At 47.6% G+C, this 20,916-nt stretch overlaps 1 protein-coding gene across 1 annotated transcript in view; it reads left to right on the top strand.

Moving 5' to 3' along the window:
- The first annotated feature begins 15,461 nt into the window (after positions 1–15,461).
- Positions 15,462–20,916, top strand: part of LOC147679565 (retinol dehydrogenase 12-like) — a 108,719-nt gene continuing 103,264 nt past the window's right edge. Inside the window, exon 1 of the mRNA XM_086943146.1 lies at positions 15,462–16,825. Within this exon, the coding sequence (XP_086799272.1) occupies positions 16,705–16,825 (121 nt within the window). The 5' untranslated portion in view covers positions 15,462–16,704. The remainder of the gene's footprint in view (positions 16,826–20,916) is intronic.

The following is a 20,916-nucleotide window of genomic DNA, read 5'->3' as shown; positions in this document are numbered from 1 at the left end:
TGAATCGCATCAATGTGGCAGCGTCATCTGTAACTAATGGGAAAGATGACTGGAGATCAGTATAAAAACAAGTCCAATCCCCCAAAAGGTAGGCAAGCTGTGATCAAGGCAGCGATTTTACAGTGGTACACGAGAGAAAGGATATTATGCATGCATGTCCAGTTGAGGCTGATAGCATGGGGGTATAGCATGCATCCACAAATAGAGGCTATGCCCATGCCGGTAGGTAAATAAACAATTAATGTACCTGAGCTGAAAACTCCAGGTGGCAGGGCTGTGTTGTGCCTGTTTTGCCTGTAATGCTGGCGCTTGACTCAATGACTTCAGAGATGTGTGGGTGGATAGCTTGTGAAAAGGGTGAAGTGCCTCAGTATTTGTGATCATTTAATTGAATTCAAGAGCCTGCGCGCATTTGGAAAGGACAAGCAAAGTGCCAAGAGAAGACAGCTTCTATTCAGACACCAGGGAAAGTCCCCTCTCCTCAGAGGGAAGACTTGTCAGCTCCAAGAGGAACTAAGCCCCAGGAGCATGGGCCTTACACAACAGAGCTCTTAAGCCCAGGGGGACCCTCTAGAGAAGATCAGTGGACCTATTGGAAGGAGGGACTCCTATACACTGAGGTCAGAGACCCCAAGCCTGGTGCCACTATGGCAGTGGTAGTACCTCTGCAGTCCAGAGAGTTTCTCTTAACATTGGGCCATGATATCCCCCTAGCTGGGCATCTCATCCAAACCTAAACATGGAGTAGGTTAGTGAACCACTTCTACTGCCAGTAATGTCTCAGAAGGTGAATGAGTTTTGTAAGACAGGTAGACATCTAGAGGTCCACTTAATTCCACTTCCAGTGGTTGGGGTACCATTTGAGAGGGCTGGGACTGACATTGTTAGTCCCCTTGACCCTCAAACAGCATGAAGAAACCAATTTATTCTGGTGGTAGTGGATCATGCCAGCAGGTATCCTGGGGCAATTCTCCTGAGGACTACCACTGCCCCTGCAAGGCTTCCTTGGTATCTTCACCAGGGTTGGGTTTTCTAAGGAGGTAGTATCAGACAGAGGAACAAACTTTATGTCTGCATACTTAAAACATGTGGACTGAGAGTGGAGTTACCTATAGGTTCACTACCCCATGCCATCCACAGACAAACAGGCTTGTTGAAAGGTTTAACAAGATCCTAAAATATATGATTGGTGGTCTGCCTGAAAAACTCAGAAGGAGATTTGTTGTCTTCTTACCATGCATGCATTTTACTTTCAAAGAGGTGCCACAGAAGGGAGTGGGGATTTCCCCTTTGAGCTCCTGTTTGGACACCCTTTAAGGACACAACTATGTCTTCTGAAGGAAGGATGGGAGAGACCTCTCGTAGAACCTAAGCAAGATATTGTGGATTATGTGATTGTTCGTCATCTCAGGGTGGCTGAGCACATGAAAAAGCCTACAAACATCTTTAGGCCAGCCAAGAGCTCTAGAAGCTCTGGTATGACCAAAAGGCTGCCATGATGAAGTTCTAACCAAAGCAGAATGTGTGGGGTTTGGAGTTTGTGCCACCCGGTGCCCTCCAGGGCAAATCGACTGGGCCCTACCCTATCATAGAAAGAAATGGGGAGGTCACCTATTTGGTTGACCTTGGCACATGTAGGAACCCAGAGGATCATACATGTAAATTGTTTAAAACCCTATAATGACCGAGCTGATATGACCATGCTCATGGTCACAGATGAGAATTAGAAAGCAGAGAGGGAAACTTTCCCTGGCCGCCTCTCTCACAACCTTAAAGATAGGTCAGTTGAAGGAGACATCTTGTCACACACCCTTACTGACCAACAGCACACTGTTTGCAGGCAAGTCCTAAATCAGTTTGCTGAGCTCTTCTCTCTGACCCCTGGTCTGACTAACTGGCGTACCCAGGATGTGCACCCTGGTGGCAGCCTAGCAGTCATAAATAAAATCTACACACAGTCAGGCCATGTCAAGGAGAGCATCAAAGCTGAAGTAAGCAAGATGCTAGTATTGAGTGTCATTGAACCCTCCGAGAGCATCTGGGCCAGCCATATGTTTTTAGTCCCCAAGCCTCATTCCGAGGATGGAAAGAAAGAAATTCGGTTTTGGGTGGACCACAGGGCCCTCAATGCAGTCACAAAAACTGATGCATATCCAACTCCTAAGTCTGGTGAATTGATTGACAGGCTGGGGCAGTCAAATATCTGAGTACTTTTGATCTTGCATCAGGGTACTGGCAGATGGGTCTGACCCATAAGAGCAAAAGAGAAATATGCATTCTCCACCACAGACAGGCACTCCCAGTTTACTAGGATGCCCTTTGGACTAAAGAATGTAGCAGCCACCTTCCAGTGGTTGGTGAGCAGTTATTGCTGAATTGGATTCCTTTAGTGCAAATATCTGGATGATATTGTTGTCTTAAGCTCCATCTGGCAGGATCACCCGATCCAACTTGGGAAGGTCATGAAGGCTCTGAAGAGTGCAGGCCTCACTATCAAACAGTTAAGTGCCAGAGAGGGCAAGGTTGCATACTTGGGTAACCTTGTGGGTGGAGGCCAAGTTCAGCCCCTACAGCCAGAACTTTAAACCATTCTGGATCGGGAAGCTCCAACCACCCAGATCCAAGTCCAATACATTCCTTGGCATAACTGGGTACTGCAGGAGGTTTGTGTAGGGATAAGGGACCATTGTGAGCCCCTTCACAGAATTGACCTCCGAGAAAATGCGCAAAAAGGCTAACTGAACAGTGAGCTGCCAAACGGCTTACGACAACAAAAGGAAGCAATATGCTCAGCACCCATTATAAAAGCTCCAGATTATATAAACCAGTTTATAGTGCAAACAAATGCTTCTGAACATGGGATAGGAGTAGTCCAATCCAAGACCAATGATGATGGCCATGACCAACCGGTAGTTTCCATAAGCAGGAGGCTTGTCCCCAGAGAGCAGCGTTGGTGGGCCACTGAGAGGGAAGACTTTGCTGTGGTTTGGCCCCTGAAGAAGCTGAGACCATACCTATTTGGCTCTCACTCCCTTATCCAAATTGGCCACAGACTTCTCAGATGGCTCATGCAGTTCAAAGGAGAAAACCTCAAATTATTAAAGTGGTTGATATCCCTACACAGAATGGACTTTACAGTAGAACACAGACCAGATACTGACCATGCCAATGCACATGGCCTTTCCAGGTTCACCCACTTAAATGATGAAGACTGCCAGGGAAAGGTTTGTTTAATTCTCTTTCGTCTGGGGAGCATGTAGGAAAGGGCCTCTTTTGACATGTTTAGCCCCCTTTTTTTGCCTGATGCCTGATGTGAATACAAACTGTAAGTACTCTGAGCACCTGCTAACTAGCTTCTCAGCCCCAGATCTATTTCCCAAAACGGTACCATGATTGCACAACTTCAGCCACCCTGTAAGTCCCTAGTACATGGTACCCTGGTATAGAATGCAGGGTACTGAAGGGAATCCACTGGGGCTGCAGCACAAATTGTGCTACACCAGAGACCCCTCACCAAGACCATGCAAACTGACATTGCAGGATGAGTGTCTTGGTGCAGAGGAACCGAAGAGTTCACATCACACACCGCATGAGATATAGGTAAGTCACCCTACCGCAGGCCTTACAGGCCTAAGGCAGTGTTCACTATATTCTATGTGTGGACACATCTGCATGAGAATATATGAAGCTGCAATATCTGAACAAATCCTGAATATTGTAAGTGCACAGGGAAGCCATGGAGAGTACATAGGCTGGATACTTGTCATTCCGAGGTTCCTAGCTTCAAGATGGCTTCACTGTACCTTAGGATGTTTGGTACCAAACATCCTCACTAATGCTAGTGTTGGATTTATTAATAAATGCACACAGGAGACCCTTCATAGGGTCCCTGAAACCTAGTGTGGTCTCTGACAATGTACAAAGAAAGGTATGCAGTTCCTAGCAGAGGAGAGAAGAGAATGAAAAGGTTGGGAGCTACCTGTTGAGGCAGATCAGAAAATCTGCTCCTTCAGGAGCAAGGGCCCTCACACAACCCAAGGGAGTGTCACACGTCATCATCAGGCAGCTCCTCATTGGGCGGTGCTGCAATGCCCAACAGGCCCCACAGGGGGGCTCTTTACCAGAGTTCTTTCATTTTTTGATGATGTGAAGAGTGAGGTGTGGTGTATGTGTGATAGTGTGAGTAGACTGGTCTAGAAGTGAGGTAAAAATAACTAGGAAAAACCAGGGCACTATTTAATAACTGAGTTCCCTTGTTATGATTAAAAACATAAGCTGGTTGGAAATGGATACAATGATCCAATCAAGCACAAGGTGATGTTCAAAAGAAGGTCAATATATTTCTTGCACCATTACTGTTAAAAAGATCATAGCAATTCATCAAGACCAAAATCCTAATCTACTCGTGTGGGGTTCTATGATAGGAATATGTGAGTTATGCAGCACCCTTCAAATTACCATACTATTATGCAGTATACCTTCAGGTTAAAACCGACCAGTTATGGAAATAACTGCATCCCAACCAAGAATGGCAGAGAGGAACAATCACTGGCGTGTCAGGTAGGGAAAGATATGAGCGCTGTTAGTGGTCGACCTACCGCTTGTTCAGCCACCTCGGGAGTGGTCTCTGACTAGTCATAGTTAGTCTGCCACTCCCAGACATGTTTCTGAACCTCATGGGGTGAGAGCCCACACTCTAAAAAGACAGAAACATGGCCTGCACTGGGCGAAGGTGCTTCACACCGCCTCCAGGCCAGTATGGTCTTCCAAAGCAGGAAGTTTCAAAGGCTATACCACCTTTGAAGTATAGCTCAGACTTCCGCAGATGGTGGGGATGCCAAACACCCTGCCCTGCTCCACATTTTGACAGGAGGACAGGTGGGAAAATTAGTTAGATGAGTAGGAATGTCCACATTCAGCCAGAACCACCCCTAAGGTATGGCAGGCAGTGTGAGCCCCTCTCCTGAAAATCCACCATCTTGAATTGGTGGGAAAAAAACCTATCAGGACTAGGGTAGCACCCCTTCTCACAGGAAGTGCTCACTTAGAGTGCATAGACACCTTAAAGATAGGTAGCCCCCCTTAATTTTGTAATTAGGTGGCATCCCTGGATATTGAACCTTAGATTTGGTGGTCAAGAAGTTACGGACAAAGAAGAGTTGCTGCCTGAGAGCCCCTGCTGCAGAGGAAATTGGTGCCAAACCCTGACTGCTGCCTCAAGGTCTCGACAATCATGGAGATGCACTCTCGTCCTAAACCAGTGAAGACTCCAAGAACCCCGGTGCTCCTCCAGCCTTGGAGAAGGTGCAGATAGCCTCCCTTGGAGTGAAGGCATCACTCCCCTGCACACCTCAGGCACCAATCCTGCTAAGTTTGGTTTGTCGACATGCTGCTCCCCAACAACTTCTACTCATCACCCTCACTAAAAGAGGTTCATCTGCTTTGGATGGTCAGGTCTGTCTCCCCACCAATTTTGGAGACACCAGGAGATTCCAGAGCCACACCATATCTATACCCAGGGTATGGCCTCACAACTGCAACATACTGTACACTAGCTACATGGCAACGGGAACTGGGAGAAGGCCCTGCTGGCGGGGACCTGTGGCAATAGAAAGCTCTCCGAGCTGTTAATGCTGGGAGTACAGATACCGGAGAAAAGCCCATATATTGTGCTGCATGTAGTGGTACATGGGAACTCGTGGGAGGAGCCTCTGCGAGATGGCTGCTTAGAGCTGCAGCTCCATGCCGAATCCACACGCCACTGCCCAGAATGATACCTTTAACAAGTCCTGGACCCGCTCAGAGTAAGGTTTCCAGAATAGGAATGCTGGTGGCATCAGATGAGGCGCAAGCTGAGGCTTGAGACGATCTATTAAGCCTGAAATCTGCGTTTGGATACCCCGTGGCCCATCTCCCAAAATGGCGCAGGCGAGCCGTCTATCTACTGCGGGCTATGCCGAGAGGGGAGTATCTGTCCAGAGACCGCATCCAGAGGAGCTCTATCTCTCCTGGTCTTAAATCATTGGTCATCGTCCTAATCTGGATCAGCCCTCACCCCTGACCCTGTTCCTGCTCCCCTTCCATGACATTTAACTCTGAGAACTTTCCCTTGACAGCTGAGACCTAGCCATTTTGACCGATGCCCGTGGAGCTACCTCGTGAGCTAAAGGGGAGATGGGCTATGGATTCCTTCCTTGACCATTACCTACCCAGCCGGTCTTTGGTCAAACTCTCCTGCGTCTCTCCTGACCTTTTATCCTTTCTCCCCTTTCACCCTACCCCCCTCCTCTCTCCTCTGCTCCTCTTTCCAGCTATTGACCTTTGCCCTCGTGCGTCCTTGCTCAAAGTTCCCACCTTCTTTATCCACTGGAATTTCTTCTGTGAACTTTCCCTCGTCAGTTGAGACCCGATGAAGCTACCTGGTTTAGCTATAGAGGAGACGGGCTGTGGATTCCCTCCTTGGACGTCTCCTACCCAGTCAGTCTTTGGGCAGTCTTACTTTCGTCTCTCCTGCCCTCTTTTGCCTCATCCTCCTCTTCGCACTTTCCCCTGCGGCCAATCCGCTCTGTTTGTCTCACCTTTATTTCCTCTCTCAATATGTTGCTTATTTTTGATGTAATGTGTAATTGTTATCATTTTCTATAACATTATGTAACCTAATGTAAAGCGCTCTGAAATCCTCCGGTTCTAGCCAGCGCTATATAAAACTCATAAATAAATAAATAAACTCATAGTTCGGAGAGTGTTGCAAAGGGCTCCCTATGCCCCGGACATGCCCTTTTGGGTTGTTCGGCCCTTTCAAAAGATCTCTGCGTCCATGTTGGTGCATAAGTGGGGGCAAGGGGGATGCCTAAACATGGGGAACCTGTATGACAACAAACAGAATGTCACATGACATGAGAGCAAGTGACAACCGTGTTTCTGGAAGAACCTGCCATCTCTCAAGAACTAGAGACTCTGATATCAACGGCTAAGGGACACAGGTTGGTGTTGCACCTATACCGGGTGATCTGGAAGACATGGAGATCCGGGCACTACCGGTCGAGATGAAATGGGAGACATTGATAGGGAACCCAATAACAGAGAGGGAATGGACCAATATCCATGAAGGGGTTAAACAGGTGAGCTTGAATACATGATTCAAACTAATACAGTTTAATTTTGTACACCAGACATACTTTACCTGACCCCCAAGAGGCTAAGCAGGATTTACCCGGAGCGGTCAGAGCGGTCAGAGTGATGTCCCAGATGTGGAGGAGCGGAAGCTACATTTATACATATGGTCTGGTCCTGCCCGGAGCTTCAATAGTACTGGACTGGCATCTTGGACGCGTTATGGGAGGCATCGGGATGGGTAATACTAAGAGAAATTCGGGTGGTGTTGCTTGGTTTGTTGCCCTGACCCAAAAAAAAGAATTTTAGTAGGAAGTTCACCCTTTTGTGACTAGTATTAGCGACACGTCGGATAGCTATCACGAAGTTGAGCTGCAACCCACCAAAAATGCTGCACTGGGTGCAGGATATGAAAGTGTGGCCACAGCTGAGTTGTTACGTATGCAGCGGACTAGACATGACGAAAAGCTAGAAGATGACTTGTGGGCATGGAGGGCATTGTTAGGGGACCTGAAGAGTGAGGGAATGGATGCTATGCCATGGGATGGGGGCACCAAGAGTGCACAGGTGGGAAGTAGACCGGACGGTCTATAAGAGAAGGGGGAGAACACCCGCTATAGGAATATTGGACAGCGTGTTACGATGAACAAAAGATAGAGGAACTGTATTGCATTAAAGGGATACACTCCAGACACTGAAGGGGGGTATGTTTTAGTTGTGGGAGGGGTGTTGGGAGTTGGGTTTATACGATACAAGACTATGTTTGGATATTGTTAAGACATGGACTGAGGCATTAAGCCTACTGGGGATTGGGAACCGTAATGAAAATTCATGAAAAGGGGTATTGGTTCTCACTAAGTGGGCTTATATATATGCATAAAATGTACCTGCCCCACTCAACCAATGCCCATGAATATTTGATGTGTCTTCATGTACAATTTTGCAATAGTCCATACCGTTCTTGACATGCTTGTCTCAATGGTCATACCCGGGGGTACCAGACCCCACAGCAAACAGTGAGATGTAGAGGCCATGCCGGCCTTCAACTACCCCAGAAACAAGCACCCATTGAGGGACATAGAGAGCCCTGAGACCCATGCTGTGTGTGGCCCTGCAGTCCCGAAATCACCTCTGCAAGTTGCTTGCTCCTGACCGTGAGGACCTCTCGACGCACGGTGCCTGGCTGATCTAACTACTCTGCACCTGGCCGACCAGCCCTGGTAACGATGAACCAGCTGTACTCCCATGGTCCTAAGACCCATGTAACCTCCTCCCTCAAGTGGGACCCACGATCAATCTAAAATGGAAAGGTTAACTTTGTGAAAGAATTGCTTGATTTTCTATTCATTTTTCAGCTTTTCCCTATTTACTTCAATGGTGCGTAACTGTGCACAAAAGTGATATATTTTACGAACTCTTAAAAATCGTAACTCCTAAAGTACTTATTGTAAATTGAAGTTCTGGGTCTTAAAAATGACATAAAAATTGATACTATTTTTATAAATTGGTCTTGGATTTATTCTTGAGTGTGTGTGTAATTTATTGCCTCAGTGAGTACAACTAAATGCTTAGCAATACCCTCTGATAAGCCTAACTGCTCGCCTACACTACCACAAATAGCGCAATATTATTATCTACTTTGGAATCTGTAAGCCAATACGTTATTCACTGGACTCTCTGCTCAGTGTCCTTTGCCTTAGTACACTATATAGAGAGTTATCTTCCTACACCCTCCTCCAGCCACAGCAACTTATTGATTCCAGGTAGGGTGCTAAACCAGGAGGGAGGACAGCTGAGTAGAGGTGTATAGCCTCATGTAGAACTCCACCATGGTATGATGTATAGTGCCTGCATCTGTCTGCAGCTCATGGTGATCGTCCCCAAGTTTATCTACATAGTCGCTTGCCCATTGTTTGAGTAGTAGTGAGGTTCTGTAATTCTCGAGACTGACTCCATTTTATATTGTGCCACCATTTTGTGTTGCCCTCACGTAGGCCTGTGAAGGTAGCCTGGTGAATAAAGTGGCCTGACCTTCTTAGTCCATGTATACATTAACTAAGGTTTCTTTTTGACTCTGAAATGAACTGTAAGAAACTGACCTCTTCACCTGAAACTGACCTCGCAAAGCCAATTTCCCTGATCGATCTTTGTCTGAGATTGCCAATCAATGTTCAGGACATCGTTAATTTTTAGTTTCCTTGCACATGCCTTATCTTGTTCATCATCTGTTACTGTTTCTTTTTATGTTTCTTCATTACATGGGTTATGCTTTCAATTATAGGTTTGTCCAGCTTTTGGAGGTTGAATTTGGGACATTCTTAATGATTGACTTTTGGGTTGGGATACTGTACGTGTAATCATGCCATGCCCTGCAGTGCCATCTAAATCAGATTAACCTTTGTGAACTATGTAATTATAATGTTTTGCCAATATCCTGCTAAAACCCCAAAGGCTACTCACCTGCTGACGCTCCAGATTTTCCATTTGTTTAGGAATGTAATTGGTACAACTCCCTTACATGCCTGGGGCAGGATAAAGCGTATATAATATGTGAAGTGAGACCATTCTAGCTGACTGCCTCATTCAGTTGCTAAGACTTCTGTGTGACGTAGTCTCACTCATTTGAGTTTAATAAAGATGTTATTTTATATTCCAGCTTCTGTGGCAAATTCTTTATTATTGGTTTGAATGGACTAAGTATCAGTGAGACTCCAGAGAAGTGGATTTTTGAATTTCTATAGTAGAACAGCCAATGTCTTGCCAGCCTTATGTCCCTCTCCCTATCATCAGACAGGGGACTCGCTACCAAGGAGGTGCATCTCCCACAATGCCGCCTCCTCAAACTCCCCTAATTTGCTACAGATTTCCATTACAAGTTTCAAAATCTGGAGCTCCAATGTGCAGATCTCAGCCTCCAGCCGGGTCAAGTCCACTCAAAGCGCTTTCAGCACTCCAGCCTGCTTGGCAATGCAGGCTTCCCTGGTGACCACCTTGAAAACTTCCAATAGGATGGACAGGGAGGTGACAGATTCGAATTATATTCGAAATGTTCTATAATGGCAACCCTAATCTCACTTCAGAACACCTGATCTTGCTGCTCCACCCGGCGAGAGTCACCAGTAGATTGTCCGCCAAGCAGTTTCAGGTAGGTGAAATTCCAGCAAAACAGGGGCATGATCTGATAGTGTGCACAGAAGATGCTGAACACGTGAAGTCCAGGAGACAACATCCCTGGTGGCCAGCCAAAAGTTGATCCAGGACCAAGTGTTATGTGTGAATGTTACACAATTGCCCTCAGCGCTTTTAGTGTGACAGGTGTGCCAAATGTCAGTGAGATTGTTCTCAGTGATAACGGTGCATAATTGCAGGGCAACTTGTGGTGTGGGCGGCACGTTTCACTAGATTTATCTGCACAGGGATCCAGTACTATGTAAAAGGCCCCATCCCAGAGCACATTCCCTGGGCCCATTGTCCCCATCAAGTGCCAAACTTCAGCAAAAAAAGGGGATCATCTGTGTTGGGTACATAGACAGCCCCAGAGAATACCAGCCAGAATGATATACCGCCACTGCGGGTCATTCAGCAGTCAGTGTGTGTGCCAATGAAGGCCCTTACGGAGCCCCACTGCTACCCCCGCACATAATTAGATGAGCAGGATTCATGCTTCTCCCAGTACAGTTTCTGCTGAGGCACTGATGAGTCGCAGCTGTAAGGTGCAGTTCATGCAGCAGGCAAATGTCAATGTGGTGGTATTAACGCTGTGATGACATATATTTTGAGTCTATTGTAAAAATCAACTTATTACTATTGTGATAGTTGTTATTTAGATTACAATATTAATGTGAAGAAGTGATTAAACAATATTGTGGGTTTGCTCAGTCATGAGTCCCTTGCTCAGTTTGCCACTGGATTCAAGCAAGCCTGGCTGAAGACGGCTGTAATGCCAGAAACCGGTCCTAGGAAGCTTGTTTCCCGTCCAGGGAAGGCATGGCTTGGCAGTTCGGGCTGGACTGTTCCCATGAGGCACAGGTCAGACTGATTTGAATATGGCCATGTCTGAACTGGGGTGGCAGAGTGGGCTTAGGGAACGGTGATGGATTAAACCCAGATCTGGTGACTGGGTGTAAGTGTTTGATTGGTTCAGATGCTCCGTCCATCACCACCCCCTTTTGTCCCGCTTTGTTAACCATAAGTTGGCAGGGTAGGCTCAGACGTGAGTCCCTTGCTCACTTTGCCACTGGATTCAAGCAAGCCTGGCTGAAGACGGCTGCAATGCCAGAAGCTGGTCCTAGGAAGCTTGCTTCCGGTCCAGTGAAGGCATGGCTTGGCAGTTTGGGCTGGACTGTTCCCATGAGGCACAGGGTCAGACTGATTTGCATATGGCCATGTCTGAACCGGGGTGGCAGAGTGGGCTAAAGAACGGTGATGGATCAAACCCAGATCTGTTGACTGGGTGTGTGTTTGATTGGTTCAGATGCTCCATCCATCACCACCTCCTTTTGTACTGCTTTGTTCGCCATAAGATGGCAGGGTATGCTCAGACGTGAGTCCCTTGCTCACTTTGCCACTGGATTCAAGCAAGCCTGGCTGTAATGCCAGAAACGAGTCCTAGGAAACTTGTTACCGGTCCAGGGAAGGCATGGCTTGGCAGTTCGGGCTGGACTGTTCCCATGAGGCACAGGGTCAGACTGATTTGCATATGGCCATATCTGAACTGGGGTGGCAGAGTGGGCTAAAGAACGGCGATGGATCAAACCCAGATCTGTTGAATGGGTGTGAGTGTTTGATTGGTTCAGATGCTCCGTCCATCACCACTCCCTTTTTTACAGCATTGACATACTAAGAGCATGACGACATACTTTTAGCCATCCCTGACATAATGGCGGTCACCCCTTACATCACATAATAATGGCAGTGACTGAAATATAGTGGACATTCTGGTCATAATGGTGTTTACCTTGGTACAATGTTTCCCCTGATATATTTGTGGGCATTATTGGAATGTCACAAGTAACTTTGGTATTATAGTAAGCATGCATGACCAATGATGGTACTACCTGGGCATTTGGAGCAGAATAGGTCCTTGTAAGGCAAAAAAAATATCTGAAAAGGCATTTCGTCTTTAAAATTGAGCTTCTTTGCTCAAGTGGAAAGTGGTATTTGATGTTTTTAAATGTGTGCTTTCAAAAACTGGCATGCTAATGAAGATGTAAGGTTGCAGTTGCAAAATACATTTAAAGTTGATAGTTGAGTGATAACTGAAGCTGAGTTGGGGAGACATGTTGCTGTGGTTATGTCCTTTATGTCAGAGAGCAGAACAATGCTTTGGCTGTTATTTCATTAGTCAAGTGGACACATTTAATATTTATAAGCTTTTCCCTGGCATTACAGCTTGGAACCTCACCTGAAATGCTTGTAGGATCACTACTGATAATCCTGTTTAGGGTGGTAGCATTGTCAATTTAAGTTATGTGGGTCACTAATTTAGAGTGTTAACTTTTGCTAGTAGCTTGGGTGGACTTTCCTTGAACAGAAGTAGATCTCACTACAGAAAAGTTGGAGACCACTGAGTTAGAGTGTCTGCCTCACTAGGTAGAGTTGCTATAGATACCATAGATAGCTGCATTTTGGTGAGAAAACTTTATGTGTCTAAAGCTCCCACTGTCTTTTCAATATACCCATGCAGCAGCCCCCTCCATGTTAGGACTTTGCTTTCTCTTAGACATTTTATGTAAACACAAAACAGGCATATTTTGAAGATCAAATAAGCACAATGGAGGAAATGTAAATGGTGATACTGCCAGTCAGTAAAAGTTAATTGATAAAAAGTAAAAATGTTTGCTGAAAAGCAGCCTAATCTGCTGGTCGCTGTACCTTTAAAGTTCAAGAGGGGTGACCCAGCCAAGCCTCCTCTGGGCTCAGATGGTTGCAGACGGGCATGCTCTTTGCCAAGTCTTCATCAGGGTATGGGCCCGAGTGCATCCTGCATCTGGGCATTCATGAGGTGCTTAAGAGTGCGTGTTCTGCTGCCCCCTCTTCCTTGCCTTGGGCTACGGGCTTCACAAGGCTGCTGGGGAATGCAGTCCCACCCCAAAGAAAGATTGAAGCTCCTGCACCGCAGGGCTCACGAGGTGCTTAAAAGCATGTGTTCTTCTGCCCCCACCTCCTTGCTTTGGGCTAGGTGCTTCACAAGGCTGATGGGGGATATAGTTCCACACCAGCAGCACAAACACAAGATGCCGCAAGATTAAAGCTCTGTCACTAATGACTGGTTTTTCCTACTCATTTCCAATATTTTGTTTATTCAAACACCTAGTTTCTTTAGGGAACCCTTGAGGGATCTACACCAGTGACACTGTACTGAATTCAGAATTGTGTCTACTTTTCAGAAATGTATAGCTTTCCCGCATTAGGCCCAGATCTCTGTACTGGGGTGAGTGCATGACATTGTTCTGCATTCTGTCCATCAACTGCCCTGTGCTCTCCACACCACTGGAGTCAAGCTATCCTGGCTGAAGACGGCTGATAGCCAGAAACCGGTCCTAGGATGCTTGATTCCGGTCCAGGGAAGACATGGCTTGGCAGTTCGGGCTGGACTGTTCCCATGAGGCACAGGGTCAAGCCGGATTTGCATATGGCCATGTCTGAACTGGGGTGGTGTGGAGTGCAAAAAAACGATGGATTTAGGCCCAGATCTCTGTACTGGGGTAAGTGTATGACATTGTTCTGCATTCTGTACATCAACTGTTGGTTTTGCGTTTAGCTTTCCCGCATCAACCATGGGTTTCACACCTCCTTCCACCAAAAAATGGAAATAAGTTGAAAGGACACAGATTAGGATAAATGTGCTACCTCTTAAAAAAATGCCAAAACTGTGCTAAAAAAATTTGGGACACAGCTCTGCATGTTGCTGAAAGCTGGGGAGATGGTAATTTTAGCACAGGAAACCTTTAGTTGATGGCTTTTCTAGGGAAAAATATAGGCACTTTTTTGCAGAGCTTTTTTCCTAATTTTGTACAAATAAAGATACATTTTGGCTACTTTCTATGAGAACCCACAAAACGTGTGATACCTTTAGAATTCCCATGATGTTGGGGGGATAAAAGATGCGAATTTGTTGTGGACACATTATGTGGGAAAAGTTATAAAGGCCTAGGTGCAAAGTACCTAAAGTAGTCAAATAAAGGCTCACAACTGGGGTGGGAAAGTCTCGGGCCATTTCTGTTATAAAGCTGCATTTCAGCCATATCAGTTATAACCACTGTTACAACCAAATAAGTGTAAGCATGTACTATTTCCACAATTTGCCAAAACAATTGGTAAGTGAGACTTCTCAATTTCCATTTACCTCATTCCCTGTGTAACTCTGTGATCCCCTGATGGTGCTCAAAGCACAGTCATTACAGTAATGTAAAAAGTCGAGTAGTATGTAATACAACATTTATATTCAAATGCACCAATATTCAACACTGAAGAATATTGCACCCCAAAGCCAGTTGTGAGAAATGGTTCACATCCTATGCTTACAATTCATAATTTACCACATATTCAGATATGAAAGTAATATCCAACACTGACTAACAATACTGGAGCAATGTGCTGTAAAAAGCACCTTTTACATTACATTTCCCAAAAATTCTGAGCGAGGACTCCGTATCCCCATATCTACTAAGTGTCCTCTTCTGTGATACTTTCTGGCTAGTCCTAACATTAAGCAAACAGCACACTGGCACTTGCAGTTTTGGGCTGAGTGAGGCTGTTAGGCAACATCCACAAAGAAAACATGTCCAAACACGTTCTAAACGTATGACTTTTTAATAGGAGTTAAAGGCTGGTTGCAATACAACCAACCAAAGAGCAAAGCCATTGGTTTCGACAGACTTCACATGCAATTATCGTACGGAAAGTGAAGGCAGGCAAACCACAGTCCTGCTGTACAAACTAACGTTTTAAGCCCCTGATTTGAGTACCATACTTCCCTCCAGCTTTCTTACAAAAACAAAAAAAAGCTTCTCCTCATCTAATATGGCCGCTATATTTGTCCAAGTTCTGCGATCTAGTCTTCTTTTCTTCTTGTCACTCCCGAAAAAGACCAGGCTCCTTCGAGTGAGTCGAATTTACAGATACTGTGCACCGTTGACTATGGCTTGCAACTTCCGCATTTCTTACTCAGTCATCCAACAGTATTTACATATTCGCAATGTTGTGGTTAAAGGATTTAGAAATGGGAATTAAAAGAGCCAAAAAAGCATAAAATATGTTAAAGATAAGAACGATAATGCTCGACGAGTAACTAAGCTCGGAGATCTGCTGCTTCTGGCTGGTCAGACGAGGGAGGAGTTCATTTTCCGAAGAGCAGAGGAGCGCGTATTCCGGAGATTACAGCCAGTTATATACACCTGCCTATGTTCCGAAGATATACTAAGAGCAGAGGGTTGCACATATTATATGAAATACCAAATATTACTTAAAACCCACTGACTATTTTCTTCTATGCGGTGGCTCCTGGCTGCCGCTCGCTATAACAGAGGGATGCGGGTTGTTTTAAGAGAAGCACACGGAGCAGCGGCGTGGGCGGGCATGAAGCTGTTCCCTGTAGCATTATAGGATACAGTGGCTACAAAGCTGCAGGACGGTCACATTTCCAGGAGTGGCCGAGCCCAGTGCTACCCCATAGAGAACAGCACAGAGGCAAGCGTAGACCTGCGGCAAGAATTATAAGGAAACGAGGCGCCTGCCTCTCTGTACATGTACAGTAAACTAACGACGTGTCCGAGGTGCAGCTCTATAGAGTAACCAAGGCATTGCAGAGCCTTGTAAAGGAACGAATAATGAAGTACGTGCACCTCTTAGATATAAAGTAACGGTGCGGAGTGCAGCGACTGTAGCACGTGCGGCTCCCAAGGATACAGTATCAAGGACTACATCAGTATGTAAATAAAGGTCTGGACCGAGACGAGACAGTGTCAGTCTAGAGATACAGCGACTGTCGCATACATTCCGATTGGAGCAAGTGTTGCCCATACATATACACTATCTAAGGCATAGATAGCTCATGGACCGATGCACGCGCAGCTCTCTGGGAACAGACTAGATTTTCGGACTTCCTGGGATCCTGGCTTGTGTCGTTTTAGAGAGGCATGTAGTGTGAAGCCTTCTGGAGATCGGATGACTGGGTCTGGTATAACCCTACGGCGGTAGAGTGCGCGAGCTTCAAAAGAAGGAGCCATTTCGAGAGTGGTCTTGGCCTCTGATGCCCTTTGTTAATACACATATTGACGAGTATGCAGCTCTATTGAGATTTTAAAAAAAGACTGCTGTTAGTGTACCCATGTGCTAACGGAGCCATACATTGATTAAGTTGACATCATCTGAGTATACTTTCGTGCTTTCCGGCACTGACTTTTGAGCCAACTGGAACACATTTTCATACAATTTAAAATCGACTAAATTGCCCCTCAGCTTCACATTGTAAGGCAGCTTTTATAGGCAATTAAACTTTGTGGAAATCTCCGGGCTGGGGGTCGCAGCTTTCTGTTTTGATTGATCTTTCCCCCGAGAGTAATTGAAGCCTGACATACTGGGGTCACCATGTATGCCCTGGCAGCGGTGTTGATGGCCCTGCTCTGTGTACTGCTGCTCAGGCGACTGAAGGCCAGGAGATTGTGCATGGACACCAAGAGACTGGATGGAAAGACTGTCCTGATCACAGGTGAGAGGCGCAGCTTACTGTAGAACTCGCTATGAATTCTAACAGGTCTCCTGTGTAGTTTTAGAGTGGCATTAAACAACAAGAGTCATTTACAAAGACCTATCTCTATATTATGAAAACATTCTCATTAGGAACTTTTTAATTTTGTCTCTCATGAAATTGCAGATACCTTTACTCAAACAGCACATCTCCTATGTAAAGAGAGAAACATTCACAGCTAAAACTAATTGTAAATTGTATTTATATAGTGCTTGCCACCCCTGACGAGGCATTGAAGCACTTTGTGCCGAGTAGCACCCGACTCCTGAACCCAAGATTAGAGTTAAATAGTTAGTGGAATAATAACATGTGCTTTATCATTGCCATATGGGTTAGTTGTGTTAAGTTTTTTAAATTTGTGAAGGGAGAAATTTGAAAGGATGTTTTGGAGCTCATTGTAGTTAGAATGGCTTGGGAGGCGTCAGAGAGAGGAGGGATAACGATTGAAGGGAATGGATTTGTTTTTAAAAATAACTGAAAGTAACATGTACATGTATAGAAACATACTTGCACATCTAAATATGGACTGATATGCATTCATACATAAACAGATATGACCACAGACTCATTGTCAGGGAAATTGCTCTCCCACCCTCGCAGCTCCACCATTAAGTGAGGTGCCCCTGCCCCTGCACTCTTGAATGTTGGTGATCGAGGCCCTCCTCCACCCGCAGGTTTCCCTGCGCCTCATCCCTGGTGGTCCAGTGGACCTCTGTCTCCTTTCTTTCTGCTCCTTCACTCGTTTTTTCCCCTTTCTACCTTTCACCTTTCTGCACCTCTGCTCTTTTGCGCCTTATTTCTGCCCATTTTCCCTTTCTCTCCCTCTGCTCCTTTACTCGTTTTTCTACCCTTTCTATCTTTTACCTTTCTGCTCTTTTCTGCATCTCTGTTCTTTTGTGCCTTATTTCTGCTTATTTTCCCTTTTTTCTTTATCCCTTCTTTCCTCCCTTTACCTTTCCCCGCCGCTACTGCCCCCGCTGCCCCTCCCCCCCAGCGCGACCGGCCCAATCCAGCTCCCTTCCCCGCCTCCCAGCTGTCCAGCCCTCCCGACCCCTACTTAATGGCGGCCACTGTGTGGCCGTGCAGCGGCCGTGGGCTGCGGGCGCGCCGCTGGTGCACCGAAGGCGCGTCAAAGGCATACACGTCTGCGCCTGTCTGCGACCCGTCCGCGACCAGCACCAGGAACCCTGGACCTCCGCACCGCCAACGCTACGACCCAGCAGCACTCCACGCACTCAACCCAGGCTGCAACAACAACTGCAAGCTAGCATCACCAGCTGACACCCATGGACCCTTCAGCTGTCACCGCTGCCGGCACACCTGCAGCACCGCCAAGAACACGGTTCCAGCGCAACCCGTCCACAAGAACACAACCGAACCGAAGACCCTGCAATGCATCCTCCACAAACACGCCACAGAAATCTGGGACCTCCTCAACAGCACCACCCCAGATGTAGCATTCTTCACCGAAACCTGGACCAACACCACCTCGGGACCAGACATCGCCATTGCCATCCCCCAAGGATACAAGATCCCCAGGAAGGACCGCCCCACCCACCCAGGAGGAGGAATCGCCATCGTCCACAAATCCAGCCTCCGCCTGAGCACACTCCCTGACGAGTCCACAAAACTGATGGAACACCTTCACTTCAAGATACTGGCCAGCCCCACCGCCGCCCTCCGAGGAACCCTCATCTACCGACCCCCTGGACCCCGCGGACCCTTCGCCAACTCCATCACGGACATTATCTCCCCGCAGGCCATCGCATCCACCAACTACACCCTGCTGGGAGACCTCAACTTCCACCTCGACAATCAACTGGACCCCAACACCACATGCCTCCTGGACAACCTCCACAACATTGGACTCCGCCAGATCGTGACCAAGCCCACGCACTCAGCAGGACACACCCTCAACCCCCTCTTCACTACAGGAAACTCCATCACCTTCAGCCACACCACCGAACTCCCATGGACCGACCATCGTTGCGTCCACTTCACCTTCAGAACACCCACCATCCACAGACACCAGCACCTGCTTTCACAAAGAAACTGGACCAAAATCACCGATGACCAGCTCACCTCCTCACTCAACAACTCCACCCCAACCATCGCGGAAAACGACGACCCCAACACCGCAGCCCGAACCCTGCATAGATGGATCTCGGACAGCACCAACACCATAGCCCCCTCAAGAAAAACAACAATACCCGTGCCAAGAAAGCCAGACGGTTTACCACCGAACTTCGAGAGTCCAGGCGCACATGCCGCCACCTCGAAAAGACCTGGAGAACCACCAAATCCACAGAAGCCCACAGCAACTTCAGAGCCGGCACCAACGCCCACCATCAACTCATCAGAGAAACAAGGAAAAAAGCGATTGAAGACCAACATCCCTCCCTCACAAGACCTCTGCAACAAACTCAGCATCTTTTTCCACCACAAAATCAAGAGCATCTACGACAACTTCGACGAAGACAACCAACACACTGAACCCTCACCAACCACCCCCGACACCCGGAAACCAGCGATTGATGACTGGATAGCCCTCACCACCGAAGACACACTGAAGACAATGAAGTCAATCCACTCAGGGGCCCCCAAGGACCCCTGCCCCCACCACATCTTCAACAGAGCCGCCAACACCATCGCACCCATGCTCTGCCACACCATCAACCGCTCCCTGGCGACCGCCTCGTTCACCGACGTCTGGAAACACGCCGAGGTCAACCCCCTCCTGAAGAAACCCTCAGCGGACCCCACCAACCTCAAATACTACAGACCCATCTCCCTGCTACCGTTCCCAGCGAAAGTCATCGAGAAAGCCATCAACAGCCAACTCGCCACATTCATTGAAGAACACAACATCCTCGACTCCTCCCAATCCGGCTTCAGAAAAAACCACAGTACGGAAACCGACCTCCTCGCCGCAACAGACGACATACGCACCTTACTGGACAAAGGAGAAACAGTAGCCCTCATCCTCCTCGACCTGTCAGCGGCGTTCGACACAGTCTCCCACCGCACCCTAATACGCAGACTCTACGATGCAGGAATCCAGGACAAGGCCCTCGATTGGATCTGCTCCTTCCTCTCCGGCAGGACGCAGCGGGTCAGACTCCCCCCTTTCCTCTCGGACCCCACACCTACCACCTGCGGAGTCCCCCAGGGATCCTCCTTCAGCCCGACGCTCTTCAGCGTCTACATGGCTCCACTTGCCCCCATCGTCAGAACCTACGGACTCAACATCGTGTCATACGCAGACGACACCCAGCTCATCCTCTCCTTATCCAACGAGCCCAACACCGCCAGACGCAACTTTCGAGAAGGCATGGAAGCCGTCGCCAAATGGATGAAAAACAGCTGCCTACAACTAAACACCAACAAAACAGAAGTACTCATCATGGGCCCAAACCCCGACGCCTGGAGCGATACCTGGTGGCCCACCGCCCTCGGAAACCCGCCAACCCCCACAGACCACGCACGCAACCTGGGGATCATCCTGGACTCCGAGCTCAAAATGGACCGCCAGATCAACTCTGTCTCATCTTCCTGCTTCCACACCCTGCGCCTCCTTCATAAGACCTTCAAATGGATCCCCCTCGAACAGCGAAAGACAGTCACTCACGCCCTGGTCACCAGCAGACTCGACTACGGCAACGCACTCTACGCCGGAATAAACAAAAACCTCATCCGCAAGCTACAGAACATCCAGAACGCCGCCGCAAGACTGGTCCTCAACCTGCCAAAACACTGCCACATCTCCCAGCACCTGCGCACACTCCACTGGCTCCCCGTCGAGGCGAGAATCACCTTTAAGATGCTCACCCACGCACACAAGGCCCTCCACGGCACCGGACCAGCATACCTGAACAGCCGACTTAAATTCCACGCACCCCAAAGGACCCTACGATCAGCCCAGCTTTCCTACGCCGTTGTCCCTCGCACCAGAAAGACCAGATAGGGAGGCCGCTCCTTCCTCGCGGCCAAAGCATGGAACGCCCTTCCGCTCCACCTCAGACAGACAACATCGCTCCCCATCTTCGCAAGAA

The sequence above is a fragment of the Lissotriton vulgaris genome, chromosome 11 (assembly GCF_964263255.1).
Source record: "Lissotriton vulgaris chromosome 11, aLisVul1.2, whole genome shotgun sequence".
In the NCBI taxonomy this organism is placed as follows: Eukaryota; Metazoa; Chordata; class Amphibia; order Caudata; family Salamandridae; genus Lissotriton; species Lissotriton vulgaris.
This window is presented reverse-complemented; position numbering and strand designations above follow the sequence as displayed.